A 23,703-nucleotide genomic window follows, 5' to 3' on the forward strand; every position below is an offset into this window, starting at 1 on the left:
GCAGCTGCCTAGAGAGAGCACTTCTGAGCAGGCACAGGAGCCCAGGGATACACGGGAATTTGTGCTCCAAAACAGAAGCCCTTGGTGCTTCAAAGGTGTATCATGTGGCAATGTCTCTGCAACTGACAGTGCTCTGAGTGCCCATCCAGAGACAAAGGCACTTGGTGGATCTAAACCAAGGGCAGAGACACACTGTGAACTTTTAAGTCAACAATGGCATTGCTTTTTCTGAAGTCTAGGCTGGATTCAGTTCAAACACAGCATTCCCAGCCTTCGAGGAGCTCAGATCTGGTTGTGCAGGTGAGTTCTCTTTTCAGATCTAGGCAAAACTTCCTCCTACATCTTTACCTTTACACTGCCAGGCAGCTGAGTGTATAGGTCACCTCAAGAGAGCTTCTCCGCTGTCCATGGCATCTAGAGGGGATAAAGATGAACTGACAGGCATGTTAACACATTTTCTGTCCTTCAGCCTTTGGGTTTCACTGCCCTGCAGCTTGGTACCTAACCTCATGGGAAAATTTAACATGAATTACCAAGTCAAACTAACAAGCCTTAGGCTGAGGAAAGCCATATCCAGAGTCTCAGTGTTCTCCCATCAGCAGCACTCTGGGAGGGGGCACTCCTATCAGCCACTGATAGGACTGATAGGCTTCAGCTGAGGAATTGGTATTCTGGGAACCGCACAGGTGGGGTACTGGGGTCACAGCTCCTATTCTGTATTCCCACACACCAAGTCACCTTGAAGAGGCATGAGGTGCCCTTGCCAATGCCTAAGGCAAGGACAGATGCTTCACTTGGTCACTCTGATGCTTCTGCTCCTTCTCAGACACAGCCAAGCTGCCCCTGGCATGACAGCTTTCCTCAGCAAAAACACATGATAGGAAAACACTGGGGCTTTTTATGAGCCATTCTTCTGTGCCCTAGCTAAATACACAGATGCTATAACATGGAAAACCCAAGTACTTGAATTCTTGCCCTTTCTTTAAGCAAAAAGAAGAGAGGAGTCTTCAGGAGAAATGCTTCCACATCAATAAACAGAATAAAGATGCAAGCCCTTAAAGGAGCTCTTTCTCTAACAAGGAGCAAGTATTCAAAGCCTTGTGTTTTCCATGTTGCAACACCAAAATTTTCCTGGCAGGAAAAAAATTCCTCACAACCCAAGACAAAACCCCCTCTTTCATAGTTGCAAAATCCCAGCAATTAAGGGAGGGGAAATACTGTACACACAAATAAAAGAATGAAAGTCCAAATTTAACTTGAATTTTAATGCTCTCAGTGATGCTACTGAAAGTCAAAATAAGCAGAAACGAGAAGAAAGCGAGCCACAAACCAACCCTTCTGCCTGCAAATCTGAAGTGACCTTTGATCTTCTTCTGGCCCCTCATGGCCAAATTCTCTCAAGTTTCCCAAGAAGAAAAGCAGACAGCGTACCCAGCGATGACTAGCAGCAAAAACCCTCAACAAAAATGGATGCAAGGATAGGTGGGAATGGTAAAGAAGTGTGGGGGAAGGAATGGAGCTTAGTGTGACTGCACAGGGTGCACACCAGGCTGAGCAGGTCAGGCTCAGCACAACGGCACCCCGGGATTGGGAGGAGGTCTTGGGAAGAGAACTAGAAGGGAGACTCAAGTTCAGGAGCAGAGACAACTTCTAAGCTGTGAGAGTTCCATCAAAATCATACCAAGGAAAGACAAGGGAAGGCAAGGGAGACCACAGCTTCCTTTCATCCAACACAATTCCTTGTTTGGCCAGTACCAATTGGCACAGCCCTGCTGTGCTAGCCCTACAGCTAAGAGTTCAGCTCAATTCCCCAGCAAGAACAAGCCATGTGCTTGTGGTCATCTCTTCATCTCCCTTTGCTTGACACCTTTTTATCTCTGTGTGGTGTATGAGCCATAAGGAATTCTGAACCATAGGGAATTTTTGCTATATTAAGGTATTCTACTTTTGGCTTCATTCCCAGATTAATAATTCCAGACTGGCATTTTTCAGCTACACCAAAAGAAATCCTCTGCTACTTACTAAGTTAGCCTGAACATAGAAAGGAGTGTGCAAAATTAATCACAGCAATGCAATTGGAGCAAGAGCTAATCAAAGCAGATTAACCCTGGCTCCCACTTAATTCTGACCTCATGTCTGTACAGCACCTGCGTCTGAGTGCATTTCACCAAGCACAGCACTGTGCTGATTTCAGCACAACCAGCAGGGAATAAACCAAGATAACATATGCAGAGAAAATTGGAGGCTGATCCTAAAGGCTCATTAGAGTGGCAGCAACCAAAAAATGGGCTAGCCACAAATTGCCTGTGCATCTTTGATTCAGGTTAAGTGTCCTCTTCCTCTCTACAACACTTGTCTTCCAAACACTGCATCGATGGTCTTCTAAAGCTGGCATAAAGTCAACAATAAAGTGGTTTTGTGTAGTGGGAACATGAAAACGACAAACACAGGTTCCCCAGTCTTCTGGGAGGCAGGGAACTATCACAGAGCGCTCTATGGTGAGAAAGATAGAGAGATGTGCCCAAGCCAAAGAACAAACAGATAAAAGAAGATTCTGAATGTAGCTTTTGCTCCGAAATCTAAAATAAAACCCTCTTCCATTTCAGTCTACTTTCAGTGAGAGATTTCAGCAAAGGAAAAAAATGCAAGTCAAACATTTCATCATGCAGTTACTGCTGTTGAATAAATGTGGGTGAAGGTCTTCATGGAGGGAAGCCAAATGCTTTATGCAAGCTGGCTAGCAGAAGAGTTTTTTTACCATAATGCTGGTGCAGTTACAAAATGCTTGAGATGCTTTGTACAGAACTTCTCAGGCAATAGCTTGGAAAAAGGTGAGATGTTTCCCTTTTTTTTAAAAGTTGTTGGATGTCTATGAATTTGGTTTTTTTAAAATAATAATTTTTCTGAAAATTTCAAGACTTATAGAACCCCTCAGGCTATATCCTCACTTGGTTGTTCATATTCCAAAACTAGTTCCTATTTTAGGGGTGGGCAGCTGCTTCTGCCCACCAAGCACTGCATGAAACCACAGCTTGTAAAGGCTTTGGTCATAAAGAACAACTGGAAAGTCTAGGATTTATCATGATGCATCTTTACCCTACCTATCATGTTTATCCCTAAATTTATACCGTAAGTGATTCATGTAGCCACAAGAGCAGCTGTCCCAGTATATGGTGACCTCTGAGAATGGCCTAGATCCAAAGCCTGTGACAGAGAGCTGTGGCAAATGACAGGAGTGTTAAGTCAGTCTTGGTGCTCTGTTTCTGCTGGGCAGATGGAAAAGGGTCTCATCCTTTTTCAGGCAAGAATATTGCCTTTCTTCCAAAATTGTGATTGTTCACAGTCTTGAGTGGTAGGAAAGAGAAGCAGCTGCAGTTTCACTTCTCTGGCTGTGAAGCATCTGTGGGCACACAAGCTCTGGAAGTCAGGGATTCCCAACATGCCATTCAAGGCCACAGCTGAATTCAGTTCAGCCCAAGTACAGCCATTTAGGTCCATCTGAGCAAAATAATGGCTTTTTCATTAAAACAAAGGGTTAAGTTTCTGCTTGCTGGAAAACAATTTCTTTTACCACTCCCACTCAGATCAGGTTTGGTTGGGTTTTTTGTTGCTTTGATTTTTTTTTGTCTAAGCAAAAACTCCAAATATTCAGTAAAAGATTACTTTTTTACTTTTCAATAATTTGCAAATTGCAGGTGTTTCAGCCAACACCAATGTGTACAGTAGCTGGTACTGTTATATTAGAACATGAGGCATACCAGTGAAAATAAAGACTGCTCAGTTTAGAAGGCTGGATTCTGGACCCAAAATAATGAATTTAACTTACAGCAGGACTGGATTTTTCTTTTACACAGGACTGGCATTTTAAAAATAAGGGCACATGTATACATTATGAGATGGTTAATTGGGAGCAGATATTTCTGATGCAGATGACAAGAAGAGACATTTCAGCACCAATTTCACAAATGCTCCCTCATACCAACTATTAACATATTCAAATGAACAAAAGGTGGCAAGATTAACTTGTTTTGTTGTTTTCTGGTTTTGAATAAAAGCTATTATTTTAAGGACTTTGTGGCCATTTGCACTCACTAAATTATACCTGATAAATCCTTAAGAGTACAACTAAGCTTCCAGACCAAGCTAACAGTCTGCACAGCAAACCCCAGCAGCACCCACATTCCACCACTCATGACAATCCCCCAGCTTTCTGTCCCCACACACCAGTGACACTTGGGCAGAGACACCAAAGATCTTGAGTACTGTCTTGACAAGAGGGTGGAGGCAGAATTTGGCAGAAGTGAGGCTAAATTTAGTGCACTTACGTTAGTAGCCACATACATGAACTTGGGTAATTAAGGAACGATATACTTGCTGGCTTTTATGTACTACCTAATTATTGTATAAAGCAAAACAAAACTTACAACATTTAAGAGCAAGATTGCCTTTGTAGCTGTGGCTAGTCTGCCTCATATGCAGCACAAATGAACAAGCTGCAGCTTTAGGTAATACAGAGCTTTCTCCTCACCTCCTAATCAAGTCACCTTTCTTCTGTTTGGGTGGTGGTTGTTTTTCTTTTTGTTTGTTTTGTTTTTTGGTCGGTGGTGTGTTTCACTGTTGTTTCATTAAAAAAAAATAAAACTAATAAAAGGCAGTTTTTCTTCAAAGAACTGAGAACTCTTGGCTACAGCAATTCTCCAGGCTGGTACCCTACCCCTATTTAAATGAAACAGGTACTTAAATATTAAAACATCACATCTAAATAACTGGAGTTAAGAGCTATAACAATTCTTCACTGTCAGTGGACAACAGCTCTGATTAAATGTTCTTTCTGGTTATAACCCTCACTCACCCACCCATTGTCATTTCCTGGGGATGAGCTCAACCACAATGAAGTATGATTAGCAATATCCACCTGGCAGTGCTGTAATTCACCTGCTACAGAAGCCTACTCCAAATGCCAATGAGGATCTGTAGTTTTCACAGGCCTGCAAGCAACATTTCTATGCAGAGCTGGAACCAATGCAACTGGAAGGAGAAGCTTTGCTGGAGACCAGCTGCAGACCATGCACTGCAGCTCCAGTTCCTGCCAGCCCACAGCACAGCAGGAGGGACACAGGGACACAACATGCTGTGGGGGACACTGAGATCTATTTGCAATTATGCTCAGCTAGAAGGGAAAGGGGATTGTGAGAGCAGCTTGCTTACCATCAAGAATTGCCCATTGCCCATCTATTTCTGTGTGCTTCAGGTAGGAGTCTTCAATAGTTGGGTCATAGTCTGGCACAAAAATCTTCTGGAAAAACTGAATAGTGAGAGCACTCTTCCCCACACCACCATCTCCAACAACCACCAGCTTGTACGTGGGGAGGTTTTCGCTGGGAACGGCACTTGTAGCCATGCTTCCAGTGTGCTGAACCTGCTGGAGAAACAGATCATCTCCAATCACTCAGCAGCAGTGACAAGAGGGCAACATGCACAAGGCAGCTTTTACCTGCTGCCTAACAAGTGAGGATGAAGGCAGCTCTGACCTAACAAAATCCTTTTGGACAGGAGCAGCAGTATCAGCCCCTCCCAACAGCTCTGCTCCAGCTCAGAGCCAGCACTTACAAGCACAGACAGCTCCACCACTGTGCCTTGTTTACTCCTGCCTTGTGTACAAGCATTGCTAACTGTCACCAAAAATGTCACCTGTCACCTATGCCATTGCATACCTTTTCTACAGGGGCTGGGTCCACATGGTAATGACAAAAATCACCCTGGCTCAGTGCACCTATCAAGCTCCTGACAGTTTCCTGCTGCCAGTGACCAAATCCCATTGATAAATCAGAGTTGTGCTATTCCTTACTGCTTAACCCAAGGTATAGCAAGCATTAAATGGTCTGTTACATCCTAGGGCCAGATCTGCAGGCACAGCTGGTGGTGATGGATGAAACAGGAGTTAAAGGTCCAATCCTGGCTCTGCCAGCAGACAAAAATGCACTTAGCTGCTTTCTTCTCTCTCACTTTCAAGTTTGGGAAATAAAAACAAGAAGGCAGCAGGCCAGGAACAACAGGTGGTTTTTGTTTTGCCTTTTTTTTTTTTAAACCCCTCAACCCTGCTGTGGCAGGAAGGCTGGTGCCTGTGGCTGTGACACAGCCAGGAGAGCAGCTTCCTGGCAGCATGGTCACACTGCTCCCCTCACCTCAGAGCTGCCTCCTAAAAGATGAAAAAAATTCCCTGTCTGAAACTGGCCAACAGCACAGGTATGTGGAGAAAGAAGAAGAGGCAGCCGGTGCTGACTGGCCCATTTCAACATTCAGCAGCAGAGACTGCTCGTTTAAGCCAGGCAGGAGGTTCTGTACTTATAAGTGCCCTGCACCCACCCATGGGCAGCACTCAGATCACAGAGGAAACAGGTGGCCATCTCCCACATCCGAATGACCACTGCATTTTCTGGGAGGTCTTTCACACCCTTAAAGAGAAAAGAATAATAATAAAAAAAATCCATCATAATGATAAGGCCAAAGACAAGGCAGTTCATTTTCTTGGTATTGCTTTTCTTGAAAATACTGTTCAGTGCAGCAGCAGCTGTGATGACAGTTTCTGCAGACACCTGCTCCCAGACACTCTGGTTTTGCTGGTGCCTCTTGGGCTGCAGGTGCTGACTGGGCCCAGCACTGAGGTGGGACCAGGACTGCTCTGAGGGAACCTCCATAAACTGTTGGCTCCCAGCTTTTATCCCCACCAACCCACACAAGCTTTTGGAGGCTTTCCCAATAACCCTAGGGATTTCTTTTTTATTAAAAAGACAACTTTGACTTTCTCATTCTCAAAAGCCACCAAGCAAGGGTGATGTGCTCTGTGTCACAGAAGCTGATTGTGTTCTTGTCAAAACACAAGAACACAATTTCCTAATCCAGGTTAGTTTCTGATTTCTATAGTCCCTTTCTCCAAAATCATTACTTCAGTTTAATCCAAAGTACAGCACCATGAAAGCACTTTTGACCTGGCAAACTTGGGTGTCTCGTGTTCTTTCAGCACAACTGGAGACCCCATAACACCTCTAAAAAGAAAAGCCCATAAGGAGGAGACAGAGGATAAGATTGCTGAGTCTAAGAAAAGCAAAAGCCTCTTGTCCATGTTGAGACAAGCCAACATTTTCAGAGCAAGAAGAATCATGATCAAGTCTGCTTGTTTCTAAACCACCTGTGGAGGAAATTCTTGAGAATAGCAAGAATTTCCACTGCAAGCAACAGCTGCTGGATGGGGAGAAGACCAAACCAGCTGAGGTTTCAAATAGTCTTACTGCATTTCCTCACAGCAACCCCAAGGAACAGTTTCTTAGCCCTATTTTTGAGTAAGCCACCTTCTCATATTTATGAGGCCATACATCAATACACAGCACACTGGGCTGCAGAAAAACCTATGAATTTCAACTAAATGTCTTATTTTTGCTTGAAAGACCAAGTTTTATTTCTGTGTAATCCTTCTTGGGAGAGATGATCCTCACAGGCTTTTTGAGACACAGACCCTGGCTAAAGCTCTGCCCCTCCTTCCAACACATTTAATGACAATTTTTTGCTTTGCCCATGGCCAAGATTTCACCCCATCCTTCTTTACATGGCAGAGCAGCTCCAGCCAGGCAGAATGAAAGACTGATTGTTACTGACATGGTGGGGGACAGTCTGTGGATGTGAAAAACATACTCCGTTTGTGCACAATTTTTGACCTCCTCACAAAACCACAAGCTGCTGCTTGGCAACGAGCATTACATTTTCACTGACATTTTGTGCCAGCCCTTTAACCCGCTCCTAAGTGGCCTCAAGCTTATCTTGCATGAAATGCTCCCCAAAGTACTAGGATAATGTTTCGCCCATTGTACAAACTGTGTCTCTGCCCAGCATGCTTATCGGCTGAATAGGCATGACCGAAGTTTGGTCATGCTGTGTGTCTGAACCGCCAGACTGTTACGTAGCCTGGGGAAAACAGCAAGAAATGAACTGAAAAAAAGAATAAAAAAATTGGGAAAAAAGTCAAGAACTGTAGGTTGGTTTGTTGAGCACAATTCCCTGTATTTTAGGTGATGCTAACACAATAGATGAAAACTTCGGAGTGTTAACAGGCAGCAAGTTTAGATGTTTCTGCAGGATTGTTTCTACTGCTCATGAAAATACTCCTCTTTCTATTGAGATGGCAAGTCCCATGCTCCAGCCATGCAGGTACATAATGAAAACCCTCCGAAAGTCAAGCACTTCAGTCCCTCTACCCCTCCACCTGCCCTAATAACCAGAACAAGAAGACAACTCATGCCTTGACAAGATTATAAACTTAACCAGCTCATGATTCAAACCTTTAAAACAACATATATCGTTTCCTGTAAAAGACTAAACATTCCCAAAGGTGCACAGAGCTACAGGCAAGTGCAAAAGACTTGGGCTGATTTTCATGCGTTTTTGGCAAGAGTACTGACACAGTCCTCCTCAGATAGGAGTAAACATGTTTGCTGTAGATCTGACTGGGAAAAGTGAAGCACAAATGTTTTTATCTATTGTCTGAATACAAAGCAGCATGTGGTAATACACTAATAAGCCCTGATGATAATCATCGTACAATTTATATAGTTATTTATTTAGAAGGAGCCAAGAGAAGGATCTGTACCCTATGCTGACAAATGCTGTCAGGGTTTAGTAACTGGAAGGAGGCTGATTTATACAACCATCTTCATATACACTGGCAAGACTGGTGGCCTAACAGCACAAGCCAGTAATGCCGAGACAGAAATGTGGCTACTTCTGGGGTAGGTGGATGGGAAGAAAAAAGAAACATTGATCCAAGGGTGTCATTGAGGCTGAGTGAGCCTCCTCAGCAAAAAGTATTTTTTTTTAGGAGGCAGAATAAAGTGCATAAAACCCCATCTACCTGTCTAGACATGGAGATGGAGTGTAAGGGCTGAGGTATCCCCTTGGAGCAGCCTACTAACATAAAACCACCAAATTCAGCTTAGTTTGTATGACTGGCCCACAAAATGTAGGTAGCATATCTAATCCCCACCCTCATTACAAAACTTGCCCTGGATGCAAGTGGGTCTGAACAGAGTTGTGGCCACAAAAGACAACAATAAAAGATAAAATGGACCCCAGATAGTTGATATTCGATGTCCTAGCACCCCCTTCCCTGGTTCCTGCTCTGCTGTCCTGGAGGCTGAGCTCCCAGGGCGAGGCCTTTACAGGTCAGCAAGCTCAGAACCAAGCCCTGGATTTGTAGGGAAGGTTAGTGCAATTAAAGACACCGGCTCCCTGACTGAGAAGACCAGCATGACAGTGATTTACAGTCTCCATGGCAACATGCAACACAAATTGCTTAATTCTGTTATGAAACCTCCAGAAAAAGCTACAGCAGGGCCTGTGTGGGAACTACCAAGCTCCCTCCTCCTCTGCTGCAGTTCAGACAGCTTCAGGGAGCCTGTGTCCACTTCAGCAATAGGCTGCGATTTAGCACATATTAATGTCTAAGCATGCATGCTGACGATTCCATCAACCCATGGCCAAGGCAATTTTCCTATCATCAGCTTGTTTTGGTCCATGGCTCCTCACCCATGGCCTGCCAGAACTCTGCTTACCTGAGGATGCCAATCTCACCTGAGGAACACTATCAGCCACCGAGGCTGCCAACTACTCCTACAGCTGCAATTAAGAACTCTTCCTCTACCCACAGCTCACTTGATTACACCCTTTTACCCGGCCACTTTGTAAGCATTAGCAGCTCCATGCAGTGCCTGCAGGGCTGAAACTCTGCAAAATCTGAACACTTCCCTCTCTGTTCCTCTTGCAGACTGCTGGCTGCAGCCACACAACCACGCGACACACCCAGAGACGCTAGCCAGGTACCAAAATAGTTCAGCACGATGTGTTGTAGGCAATCCCTTGGGCTGGGAACTAAGAATCCTTGAAAGACTGGACATGCCCTTTTAGGAGGCTGCTGCTTCCCTTGAGTCATGCTGATCAGGACTGAATGAACTTCAGGAATTTCTCCCTCAAGTAGGCATGACCATGTCCCAACCCTTCAAGAGCCAAAGGACTCGTAGGTGTATGAAAAACCACTGCTAATTATTACTAAATAAAGACTATTTACTCTTAGCCAAGTTTTCTCCAGTCTGTCAGATTTCCTTCCCAGTCAATGCCTCCAAAAGGAGGCACTGAACAGAAGCTGGACCATGCTCCAGTCTTCAGTGGGAAGTCAGCATGGAACAGATCTGTCATGCGGGAAGCCAGTGTCTGATGTCTTTTATAGTTCTGGCAGTAAGTTTTTCAAAACCTAAGTGCAATTTCAACTCTCTGAGGTTTTCTATGAAGGAGAATTCTAACAGGTGCTCCCAACTCCCATCAGCTTCCGGATCTGATGGAGTCCAGCACCTGGGAAGACCTGCACAGGAAATTACAGGCATTTCCTTTTGCAGCAGTGATCAAAGCACTATCAGATTGGTACTAAAAGGGAGAAAAAAACCCAACAAAACAAAAACCTTAAACTAACTATATTTTAAAAATAAAATCCTCCACCAAGCAATAAAGAGCTGCAATTGGCTGGGCTTTGAATGTGGGGGGAGGTAACTGTTGGTCCTGGAAGTGGCCTCTTCAATTCTCCTCCTGTGCAAAAAGATGCTGTATCCCGAGTGTTGTGTTCCCTGAACTGCTCACTGGCTTCCTGTGCCAGCCAGACCTTTTCTCCCTTTCAACCCAAAATTGCATCACCTCCTCCACCATACAGATGCTGCTCAGATTTACTGTAAGAGAAAGAAAACGCACCGGGGGAGTAATGAAGCACTTGAGATTCACACAAAAGGCAGCTAAAGGCAGTAGCTGCCTGATGAATACTTGGTAGTTATTTCAGGAAACATGGAATTATAGCCTGAACAAATAATAATAATAAAAAGCCACGTCACTGGAAACGGCTTAGGTAGTAGGCGCCCCCCCCGCCACCTTCCCCCTCTGCAAATCCCTCAGTGATGTAAGGAGAAGCCCTTGCTGTAGAACTGAGCAGCAGCTTCCCTGTGGCCAGGCTCGGTTCAGGGACTCACTTGTTTTTACTGGGAAGCACATGCTTGTCGGTGTCCCCAGTCTGTATGTAAGTGCAGCACAGCATGAGTCAATCACACTGACAAATGTCATCCAAAAGCAACTCTGCTCCCTCTCCCGACTCCTCCTCCACCTCCCACAACAACACCATTAATCTTCAGCCTGTTTCCCTTGGAGATGTAGTGCCCTTTTCAAAATAAGAAGAGTTCTGTCACTCTGACAAGCCAACAGTCAGGTGCAGAAACCAGGTTATTTTTTTCCCCATTATTATTAAAAAGAACACTTCAGTCAGATTTGGGTCATTTGTAGTTATAGCTCTGCCACTACCAGTTCTGTAGAAGAATACAGTTATGCGACCAGAAAGCAGCTACACAAGATCCATTCCTGTAGCTCTAAGACCTCAAATAAAACTGTATGGTTGCCAGTTTAGGGGTGTTCACTGGAGGCTGATCCAAGCCTTTTGCCAAGCTATGAAATGAGAGCAACTCAGTAACTGGGGCCTGGCTCAGCTATTCTTACTTCCATTACTTCTTGTGTGTTAAAATCCACCACCCCTTTCCTTACCCATTTAATTCCGAAGCTCTCATGAGACATCAAGGGATGGCAGATTCCTGTATTACTCTTGCAAATTCTTTGCCAGTAAGGCCAGGAAGGCCTCTCCTATGTTATCATGGAACCAATGAAGTTGACCTAAACATACTGTAGCAAAAAAGTAGATAGCCAAGATGTTCCCCTGCCCTGCCCAGGCAGAGATAACACAGCAAGAACAAATTCAGTGGAGGAAGCGGCTTCAAATTCCAATAGCTGCCCTTCCTGCTCGCACAATCCCTGGAAATGGGCAGCTTCCCTCCTACACATCCCAGCCTGCTGACACACCAATAGGAAAGACCCCAAATTCACTGCCCTGGGTGGTTTTGCTGCTCTTAATATTGCTCAGTGAGGTGTCTGCAGCAATAGCCCAGTGCTTCAGCAACACCCTGTTTGCAGCCCAGATGTTTGGCTGCCTGCATGCAGCCCTGATGCTAGCAATGCAGCCAGATGAGCATGGCACAGCCAGATGTGCATGGCACAGCCAGATGTGCATGGCACAGCCCTCCCAGTCTCAACCAGCATCACCTTGGGCAGGTGGAAGTGGTCCAGGCAACGAATTCCTGAGCTGCAGCATGGAACTGTGAAGGGATCCTAAGCAACGCCAAGGACTGCCCAGCACAGACCTCCTCACAGCTCTACCCTGCCTTCCCCACATCAGTCCCAAAACAAGGGGTGCATCCACCCCTCTGCCCAGCTCCTTGATGGGTCATGGTCCTGCAGCCTTACGGGCACCATGCTGTTCACACATGGCTGAGCCAAGGCGCAGACTTTGTGGCACCTATGGATGCTTTGGAGATGATTAATGGATAGAAAGGGTACAGGCCACCTCATTCCAGTCACCCTCCTGCAAATCAGTCAATGCATTTGGCTCCAAGCTTGTCTTCCAGTCAGGCTCAATTCAGTATTTAATGCTTTTTACATCTCCAGTGTTTCTACCGGATGTCTTTCAGGATGTAAATGGCTTTTTAAAGACTCCCCTCCTGGCAAACACACTTTGCATCTTTTAGACAGCTGCAAAGAGCTTAAGGCTGTGAAGTTCCCTGGTAATAGCATTTCCACTAGGGGCTAGGTGAATCCTATCAAGTCCAAGGGACAGATGAAGGAAGGTGAGAAGAGTGGGGATCTCCAGACTATTTCCAAAATCTGTCCTCTACCTGCAAGTCTTTTCCAAAACTTGACTCATGTCTATCTCCTTCCTAGACAAAAAGACTATTGTTGTACATATCCTATGGAAAAAAAGACACATTGCCTGTTCACTTAGCATCATGATGTTCCCTGAAATTATCTGTGAGCTATGGGGCAGCACTGATGTTTCTGCAATAGTTCTACACCCCAAGGCACAGGGCAGGCTTGTAGGGCTCTCTTAAAATTTTCCCAGTCTTGAATCAAGGACAGTCCTCCTGGTTCCCCACAACACATCTAATACTCACTTACAGGTACAGAAGAACAGAGTATGCTAGACTGTATACTGGAGATGAGATTTAGTAGAGCTTCACCAGAAGGTGAAGGAACAGCTATCTCCCAAGTTTGCCCAAATAGGCACATGGCCTATTTTACTTAGAATTTAATGACGCTAAATCCCAGAACTGTGTGGAAGGCTATTTCAGGCATTTCCCAGGTCCATGTCATTGCTCTGTCACTTGGAAGACTCCAAGATCACATCACTGGGCCAGGACCTGTAACAGTAATTTTTTCCAGGCTCGTTACAATGTCTGCCAAGAGCACAAGCCTCTTATTTACGTACAGCATGCTGGGGAGGTGACTCCATACTTGGCAAATCCAACAGCTTGTCTCAAAGAGGAGGGTGGGCAGAACTCGGGACTGGGCACAAGGATGAGGAGTGGGATGAGGGGTGGATGCACAGGCCCCTCCTCTGCCTCACACAAGGTGATGCAGGGTTTTACAAAGCCACAGCATTCCATTAAACCTGCCTGAGGACAGGGGGCACATACACTGCCAGCATCCCAGCCATGTGCCGGGCCAGCCCTGCTGCCTCTTCCTACCCCTCTCTTTGGCAAACCTCTTGGCTGTCAGCTTTTCCCCTGCTCCTTCCACTCTGCGCCAGCCTGGTGGCAAACACACACCTTGGCACTCAGGCACCAGTGGGCAACTGGCCAAACCACCCCTGAGCAATAGAGTTTACACTTGCATCACTCAAGTCCACTCCGCTATCAAGTGCCTTCACGCTGCCAGCACTGGAGAGAAACACCCCATGAGAATACCCCTCCAGAAGAGAGGTACCAGGGCCCCAGCTGGTGCTGCTCAGTACCTGCACTTTGTTGTTGAATGCCCAAGTTACATCTCAGGTGTCATGAGTGGATGAATCCATAGAGCAGCAGCTGAAAATCTAAGAAAGCACCCTGTAAGTCAGCTGACCAAACTTTAGACCCCTGTGGCCACCCCTCACTCACCAGTTTCAGCAGAGATCTGCATCAGGATATGCTAATTCTAGTTCCTTCTGCACTCAAACTAAATTCTCTGCCTTGACTCTTAAGTCATTCAACTTGCAGCCGTGTGGGAGGGTATATATGTACCTTCATTAACACTTCCATTATGCCCCGTGGTTTGGCAGGTGGTGCTGCATTATGGATTTAAACAGTGCCAGCAAGCAAATCTACAGCACTTCACCAGATTAGCATGCTATGGGAAATCATACCTCAGAAGTGTTTTGCTCTCTCGTGAAGCAGCTCCGATGAACGGGGCAACAGCAGGGCTCCAACCACCACTACACTGTGCAATCACATCAGAAATTCACCCACAACTTTAGGGAAAGATAAAGCCCCTCAAAACTCAATTACCATTTGGTGGGGGGGAAAAAAAATAAAAATAAAAAAGCAACAGCAGATTCTCTTGCCAGTTAAAGGAAAAGAGAGGCACACCCGCTTCTGCGCTTTCACACACACCAAATAACAATAACATCTGCTTTTGCCCTGTAAACTGTTTTCACATGGGAGAAACACACCACACTTGGTTATACTCATTTCAGAAGTCAGCTTTCAAGGTACTCAGAGCCCCACACCCAGTGCTATGCCTCCTGCTGTCTTATCATCAGGCTGACACTGAGAGATGCACAGAAATTGCAGAGTCAGATTCCCTCAAAGGATGCTGTCCCAGAGGGAGTGAGGAGATGTGCTGGGCTACAGAGCGATACAGACAGTGAACACACTGAGTCTTGGCAAAGGGGCAGGTAAGCATCTTTGATGGGACAAGAGGATAAAGCATCAGTTAAATACTGGTATCACCACACTGCTTGACATTTCCTGAGGCTGGACCATACTCACCTTTCCTTAACTGTGAGTGGTACTACAGTGCCACTGTACACTGCAGCTGTACCTGAGTGGTCCAGAGCTCCTACAAGTGCACAGCACTCATGCTTTACCTGAGCCATGGGACAGGTCACTTCACAGCTAAAACCATGCATGAACCAAATAAAGCAAATTAACTAGACAAAGTTTCTGAGTCTAGACTAATGAGATAAATCGAGCTACCTTCAAAGAAGAACTCCTCATCCTTGATTAGCTCTTCCAAATCATTGCTTTGGTTCAGTTACTCTGCTCTCCTTCTGCTGTTTGAAACCCAGAAGAATCTGAGCAAGAAAACATGTTTAATCTCCTAGAGACCTTGGCTGAGAAATTCCAAAGAAATGTTTAGGTTCTGCTATAAGACTTATTTTTAACTCCCATCTACCACAGATCTCTGAAGTACAGCTACCCTGCTGCAAAGTTGTAACTAAGTCAATACACCAAGGTCTCTTAAAACCAGTGGGACACAGAATTATGTAGCTCTAGCCTTAAGGTAGATCTCATGTGCCATTCCTATGCATGTACAGTGCCATTGTTTTTAAACACCAAGCAAAGAGATTATGGATTATCCTTAGTCTTGGCAATCCAGGTAAATCTCTCATTTGCATCATATTTTACATACCAGACTCACAGAAACAGCAAAATATTTGGATTTGATCCTTCTTTGTACTGCAGGGCTCCCTGCAAGGGACATAGACCCTTACATGGGAGTCATCCTCTTATGCTTCAGCACCTTCAATGACACTTCAGACTTAAAATTTTAAATAAAATACAACTACAGATACTGTTTTTTTGTATCAACCTAGTGAGTGATAATATAACACGGGGTGATTTAAACTGATGGCATCTTGATACATCTCTGCATATAAAAATATCTCTATTAAAAGCACAGATAGACACAGCATGGATGGCAGCCACTTGAAAAAAATAAAGCCCCAAAGCATTAAGGCCTTGTAAGGGACAAGATTACTTTCATCCTGCCACAGCATGTTTCAATTTAACCACTGCATCTCTCAGCACTTTTGGTTCATATTCTTTCACCACACAGAGACACAAGTTTGGTATACGCCCAGCTTTAGGAAGGGGAAATGGTATTTTGGGTCACCAGTTCCACCCACGGTGTCCACCCACCCCTCCACTCAACAAGGCTTTTGAAGTGCACCAGTCCCAAACAGGAACCAGAATACATTAGCCTGGGGTCAGGACAGCTGGAGAAGCCTGAGGTTGGAAGATATTTAAGGAGTTTTTTGGGACCAAGTGGCTTTGTTAGCAAGTCCCTTGTCTCCTGATGCCCACAAGGACACCCTGCCCAGGCTCTGCCCCAACCATGGACAGTGGCAGACATTTCCTCAGCCCTTTTGTCGTTGCCTTGGAGGTGGCACACCTCCAATCACTCCTCAAGTTTTGCAGTTCTTCACTGCTCTGGCTGAGACAGCTCCTCTTTGTCCTTTCGCTCAGCTATGCCAGTCCACCTTCAGGAGTCTTCCCAAGCCCATGAACTGCAGCTCCTGTTACTTTGTTCGATTCTCTTTTCCCCCAAAACCAGAGAAGTACTCCCAGTGTTTCATGCAGTAGGATTTATTCTTATGCTGCACAAAACCAAACAGATACTTTGACACAGGATATGGCTGAAAACACAATTTTTCTGCTTTGCTTCGACAGCCTAGCATTTATTTCCATATTCTTGTGAGGTTGGTATGTAAACAACAGAGAGTAACTTGCTGTGCCCAGGAGACCTTAAAAAAAGAGTCCTATTTCTCTGTCCTCCTGGATCCAGTAAGCCATCCTCCTGAGGTTCAAAGAGTTTCTGAAACTCATAATTTAAAAATCCACGGAATAAAAATGGGGTTGCTGGAGATCTTTACCAACAGAAAAGTAGATTGAAACGGTTCTGTTATTTAATAATTCAAATCCCAGTTGTCTAATTAAACAGGCTCACTACATTACAGAAAGAATAAGGAATTATATATTCTCTTAGCTAACTTTGCCGATTAACATGAAAGCCACTTCATGCTCCATTTGGTCCAAGTCAAACTTTTGAAGACAGACTTAATACTCCACAAGTAAATCTCATGTAACAAAACTCTTGCTGCTTACAGGACTAGGGTGATGCAGCAGCTTGCCAGCACCTTTGTGCTTCGTGGAGCTATTCTGCAGGATGCACAGAGGAAGTGATGCCCAGCCGAGCATCTTAACAGAGCATTCAGCATCTCTTTGGACCTGCCCAAACCTCAAGAAAAGCAAATGGTCTGAACAGTTCCTCATGCCTGACATATTCCCTGTTTGCAGATTAGATCTGAAAGCATACACAGCATATGGAGGAAACAGAAGTCTCTCTCAAAGCACTCTGCCCTTGAGCTACAGAGTATTTTCTTAGGGAAGTGCTGCAAGTACTCATTCAAGTCCATCTCATCACTGCAGCTGATTACAACCTCTGGACTTGCTAATTCTGAGCTACAATCCTTCCCCAGCAACTCCCAAGGTCTCTTCATGTGGCAGTGTGGGCTCAGAGTGGGCTCAGGCAATACCTTCCTTGCTCTCCAAGGGCAGCTGTGTCAGATGCAGGCAGGTACCTTTATAGAGAGATCATGCACTATTCTGAGAGCTACAGCAGCACTGTTTGACCTTGCACTGTTGCACAAAAACAATTCACAACAGCTGAGGGTTTTTCCAGAGCACTGGGGCATGTCTCCTCCTGTTCCAGGGTTAGTTAGGGATTCTTGTCCCCACAAAACACCAGCAGCCACCAAACCAGCCTCAGTCTACAACTGCAGCTCAGCAGCAAGCACTACTGAGCCAAAAGGATTCCTGCAGTGACCTCCTTGCTCCCAGTTCATCACCCTGCAGGACAAGCTCTGTGGATGCCCTTCATGACTCTTTCTGGCAGTGCTTGGTACTGAATAACTTCTTCCAAAGAGTCCTGCTTTATATGTTATATATATGATATGTGTTCCCCACCTAGCAAGTGTTGCACTTAGGCTGGTGACACCAATACTTCCATAGCAAGTACGTCAGCTACATATTTTCTGAAGATCACAATCTCTACTAAACTGCCAGCTGTCTATGCAGACCACTCAGGAGCTATCTGGGTATGCTAAGCACAGATGACAGACCCGATAACAGTGTCTGGATGTGTCCAACAGATTAAATTCCATCTGCATCCTGTTACTTTTGTCATTTAGTACCCCTTCAGAGTCTGTGTTTCAACAACCAACTGGTAAAGAGCTTGCATCACAGGATCACAAATTCACAGAAAAAAAACCTTTAAATGCTTTTTTTTGGAGTCACCAGGTACCTGAAGACATGCTACACTGAGTGTTTTAGTAGTTCTTTATGTGGAAAGGCCAGCTCAAGAAAAAAATTGGATGCGATTCCCACTACACTGATGTGGATTAACATCCTTTTAATCTGGGCTGGGTGGGTCTTTGTTCCAGCTACTGCCTATCAGACTCACCATGAGGCTTAATGCTTCCAGCAATGCAAAGAGCAGATCCCTATTCAAAAGCTTTTCAACCCCTCTTATATTTGCAAAATGAAGATGTGTTTCCATAAACCAGAGTATGCCTTGCACTGGAAAACAGAGCAGGCTGCAATAGTGTACCACTCAAAACTGTATCAAAGGAAGTTCAAACACATTCATTTTCATACTGGTATGACCAATTGTTAAAAAAAATACAAAAACAAAACCAGAACAAATCACAAGAAAACAAATGAAAAAAGTTCAATAAAGCTGAAGATTTCACTTCAATAATTATTATTTTTCTCACTTCAAAAACTCCTCCTTCCAATAAGTGGATAAAACAGATGAACTGCAGAGCCTCTTGCTGTTGCCAAATCTGCATTTTTTGGACACATGGCGCTGTCAGGATTTGTTCACAGTGTCCCTCTCCATACTCCATTGTTGGCTCACCCACCAGTGAAATCCTAATCCCAGTCCTTCCTTTAGCTGTGACAGGAACAGGGGCATGCTGGCAAGCAGACACTTGGAAAAGCTGAATTCCCTGGCACTCTCAATCAGATAGCAATTTCATTAAAGAACTTTTAAAAAAAACTCCAACATTTGAACTTCATAATTAAGTGGAAGCCAAATGAATTAGTGTCAAGACATGCCATAAGTGGAAGTCTCCGAACCCTGGGACTCCTGTGTCCCTGTGCAGCTCTGAAAGGAAAGCTCCAGCAGCTTGTAGCACAGCAGACCCTGACATTACATCTCCTTGGGACTGCAGCTGCTGCGGAGGAGCAGGAGAAGCTGGCTCTGCCTGCTCCCACTCAGGGAGCAGGTACCCATTCCTGTGATGCTGCAGGCATGGCCTGGGAGGCACAGCAACATCCCTGCCCTGGCAGCAACCCAGGAGTGACTTTCCAGTGGCAGAACAGTAACTTCTGGGAGCAAGTCAAGCTCCTGCCCAAGCCCAGGGAAGTCGGCAGCACTGAGCGCTCCTGGGCTTCCCAAGAGGAATATTTCACTGTAACCCACACACAGTACATGACATGGGCCCCGAGCGAGGCACAGCATGACTTACAGCTGACTTCAGCAGGCTTTAGTTTGATCTGTAAATCCTCTAGACACTTCACAAGAATGTTGCTCAACTCCCACTGCCTTCAGCCTCACAAGAGGTAGACATAAATACTTAGCATTAGCATAAGCTCCCCATGACTCACTTTTTCTCCTTTTTAAATATAGCATCCTATAAATGTGGATACATTCTGAGCAATAAAACTCACATTGTTACTGTTCATCATGAAACCATAACAAAAAATTCCTCCTGCCAGCTTTGGACAGCTTCCTTCACCAAACCCCAACCACTGGTGACCCTCACACAGCTGAGATAGAACAGATGAGGCTCTCCTCCGTCAGGGAACCCAGGCGGCACAGGGACTTGGCACTGTGGCAGGAGATGTGGAGCTGGGCAGAAAGCTCCATCATCAACCCAGCCACTCATATCAACTTTATTAAGAAAAGCAGGGATTTGCCAGAAAGGAATATTTTCAGTAGCTGAGAAGCAGCCTGTGCCAGCCTTGGGGAAGCAGCACAGGCTTCATTCACTGAAGAAGTGGTCGTGGAGGCATCTCCAGCTGGGGAATGCTCCCCACTCTTCATCTTCCCCCAGACATACCTCCCTCCCTCACCAGGCTTGAGCTTCTTTCCTTAGAAAAGCCAAACCCACATCATCTGGCCAAGCAAATGCCACAAACTGCTTCAGAAGCACTGACGAAGAGCCAGATAGGAAAAGTATGGAGCTGAGCTTGTTGATTTTCATGGGAATTGAGACCCAGTTTCAGCACCCTCCTGTCTGTCCTGCTGCAGACTTTCTTGTGTGATCAATCCTTCACGCTGTGTTTAGCTTTACTGAATACTTCAGTTCCCCAGCTGTACAAATGAGATAAAGAGCAGGTCCCTATCTCACAGGTATGTTGCAAAATAAATAGATTTTGCATTACAAGTGTTACAGGAATGCTTTAAAACTTGCACAAGTATCAAGACTAATCCATCACTACTAAAAAAGAACTCTAAGACTGATAGCAAATTAAAATCTTACCTACACAAACATTGGAGCATGCAAGACTGTTTTCTTAGTTTATCTGTTTCTTCTGATAACAATGTTTGCCCCAGTGACTTGAACTGTTCTAGTCACAAGCTATTTGAGTTAAGTGCACCAAATCCTGTCTAGGGAAATACATGCTTTGCTCTGTCTACAACAACAGCTGAGGCATCAGTCATCCTCTCAGCTGTCCTAAAGACATAGCTGAAAATGCATGCTCACATCCATCCTGCTGTCAGGTGACTGTAAAGTACATTTTTACTTCTTGGACCTGTCTAGTAAGATTACCCATGAGAATTTATTTACCACAGTATTTTTCTAATTGTTTCTCCAACATTCTTATTTAATATCTGAAATGAGCGGAGTGGCAGAGCTGCCACTCTGATCTTAGAAACTGGCATTTTAAAGACAAGATAAACAAAAGCCTTGCTTAAAACTTCCAGGAGTGTGTGTAGCTTAAAAAGCTAATTCCTATTTAAAATAATGACTAAGACTCTGAGGAATCTAACTCCCAGAGTCACACAGGTAGTTTTGAATATGTTACCCTTTCAGAGTAATTATGCCATCAAAGTTCCAGTCAAAAGCTGATGAGCGTTACTAATATATGCTGATGAGAGAGCCTGAATGTGAAAGACCTTCTTGGTTTATTTACACTCCAGTAAATCAGAAAGACTTATTTTCACATAGAGAGTAACAGACCTGACCACAAGGGACATTTAAGGAGGTTAACCCACAGCCCAGGGAGAAGGTTTACTGTAAACTGCTTGCAAGCTGATGCTGTTGTACTTGTTTTCACTGGAGATGATGGAAATTTGTAGCAGCTGTTTGGACTTCACTGGACTAGCACCAGTCACTATATAAAGCAGTGGTCTGGCCCATTACCTGAATCATTACAAGTCACCATTCAGATGCAAAATAGTCCCCAGGCAGTCCTCAGTGACATTCATCTCTAGGCCAAGAACTAGGCAGATGCAGTCAAGAGCTGATGAAGACAGAATAAACCACTTTTACCACCCTGCATAAAGTTAGAGATTTGGTTCAACATTCTCTGCAGAAGCAGATCTTCTCAAAGAGAAGGCAAGGCAGACATTGTGTTATCTGGGAGAAGGTGAAGGAGTGCCAGGAACTTTTTAAGCTGGTCTATAGTAGAAGAAGAAAGTACAAGAAACTAGTTAAAGATTTTACTCTTGAGCCTATCAATGTCAAACAAATTCCAAGGTTAACAAAATTTTGCCAAAACTTAATACGTAAATTATACAAGCACTGAACATTTCTGCTGGTCAGTTCTGGCCAGAAGAGAAGTAGCAGGAAGGGGAATCCCATCCAAGACCGTCTCAGATACTTGGATGCCTTCTGAAGTATCTCATGTATATTTATGCTCTCAACACATCCCACAAAGAAATAACTTCTACTACCCCATTTTAGATGGAAGAAAAGTGATCTCAGTGAGAGGCAGGTTCGTTGGTACCTGTAAGAGTTGCTGACCTTACCTTACCAACCTTTGGCCAGTTTGTCACCAAGAAAGTACTTGGGGGCAATTTCCAATCCCTTCATCTAGCTCCAGCAATTGGGCTGGTCTCTCAGAAACCTATCTGCAAGTGCAACACCAAGCAACACTCACTGGAAAAGCAGTGTCTGAAGCAGTAAAATTGCAGGAGAGTCAGTAATGAGCACTGTAACTAGAGCAAGCTACTTAAAAATATTGTTAACCTCCCCCAACCCTGTCCCTACCCCTTCCCTCAATCCTTATTTCAGGAGACTTTTTTGTACAAATAATTTTTGTACAATTATTTCATTATCTAATGGCAAACTGGCTGCCTGTTCCATCTCTATGCAAGATTTCCATATATATATTACTCCTCAGCTGACATTTTCTCACACATACACATGCTCGGATCAGCAATTGCTCCACTACATGCTCAAACGGAGAATAAAAGAGCCATAAATCTCAAAAAAATGAGTATGCCAAAAAATTCAGCATCAGAAGTTACAGCTGTTCATTTCTCCTCTCTGTTCAGAAAGAGCCAGTTGTGGCTTATTGCAGATGTTATTGAAGTAGACGGTGTTGCTCTAGATTTACTTTGGATACAAACACTCAGGATGTGACCCACTGGAGCGCTGGAACTTTGTTTCCCCACAGAGAAAAATACAGCCAGTGACATTAAAGTAGAACAGGAAGGTTACTCTCCCCTCCCTGGTAAGTATCTTCTCTCAAGCACCCCTGTAAGCAACAACAGGAGAAAGAAGCAACAACTCCACCAAGGAGTGAGCTAATGTTCCTCCCATCTGCCAGGCCCACGCTCATTCTGTTTTCACTTGGATCAAATCCTCCCAACCCCTTCTGCTTTATACTTCATTAAACTTGGGTGCTTCATACAACAAAAATAATGTCAGCCCTCTTTGAAAGGTCACTTTCAAGGCACATTTCCATATCTTTAATACCACTTCTCTTCCTTAGCCCTGCCTCGGAAGCCTGAAAATTAATTCCCTATTTTTCACATTGAATCTGTCCCCTGAATCTCAATCTACTTATTTATGACAGTAAAAGCTTATGCAAACACCACCACCTTGGCAAAACACTCCCCTCTTCATTTCTGTGGATTCATGTTGATATTCTCCACCTCCAGAATCTGAAGTACTCCCTGCATTAAGAGCTGCACATTCCCATGCTAAGGTGCAATCCCTCCTAACTCCACCTGTGCAGGTAAGAGAGGTAAAGGGATAAGCAGTCATGGATATGTTACAATGCTGAGGCAAAAGCAGCTCTACAAATTGTAGGGGCACTGCACTGAAGGCGCTGCATGGCTCCAAAAGCTGAGCGAGTCTGAAGTGAGGAGCCACCAGGAGTGACAGCTTGGCTGAAGGAGTGACAAACAAATAACCCAGGAAAAACCAAATTATTAAGAGCAGTCAAGCTGAAGTCTGGAGCCTAAAACTTTTATAGAGCATACTGATTCATCCTAATGAGCTGACTCACCTGTAGCCAGCATGTCAGTAAGGATGCCAGGCTTGGCAGCTGTGGATAGAGGTTCTTGGCTTGAATCCAGCTACAGAAAGGACTTCACACCCAGGGGGAAGGACGATAAAAATGCAAGGGCAGAAATGAATGAAGCTGAACAGCTTTGCTCAAGGAGCCTTCCAAAATTAAGAGAAGGGGGTAGAGTTTCTGCTCAAACATTGTCAATCCTGAAACACCACTAGAAGGACATGGT

General features: G+C 44.7%; 1 protein-coding gene across 3 annotated transcripts in view; it reads right to left on the reverse strand.

The window, feature by feature from the left end:
• MRAS (muscle RAS oncogene homolog) overlaps nt 1-23,703 on the reverse strand; it is a 38,495-nt gene that overhangs the window by 12,120 nt on the left and 2,672 nt on the right. For 2 of the 3 annotated variants that reach the window (XM_088058846.1, XM_088058847.1), the window contains one exon: nt 5,209-5,422. In XM_088058846.1, the coding sequence (XP_087914972.1) occupies nt 5,209-5,401 (193 nt within the window). In that variant the 5' untranslated portion in view covers nt 5,402-5,422. The remainder of the gene's footprint in view (nt 1-5,208; nt 5,423-23,703) is intronic. The other variant, XM_005519670.3, reaches the window with a different exon arrangement.

This window comes from Pseudopodoces humilis, chromosome 8 (assembly GCF_049639895.1).
Source record: "Pseudopodoces humilis isolate 2021_Gansu_Grassland_sample_001 chromosome 8, ASM4963989v1, whole genome shotgun sequence".
In the NCBI taxonomy this organism is placed as follows: domain Eukaryota; kingdom Metazoa; phylum Chordata; class Aves; order Passeriformes; family Paridae; genus Pseudopodoces; species Pseudopodoces humilis.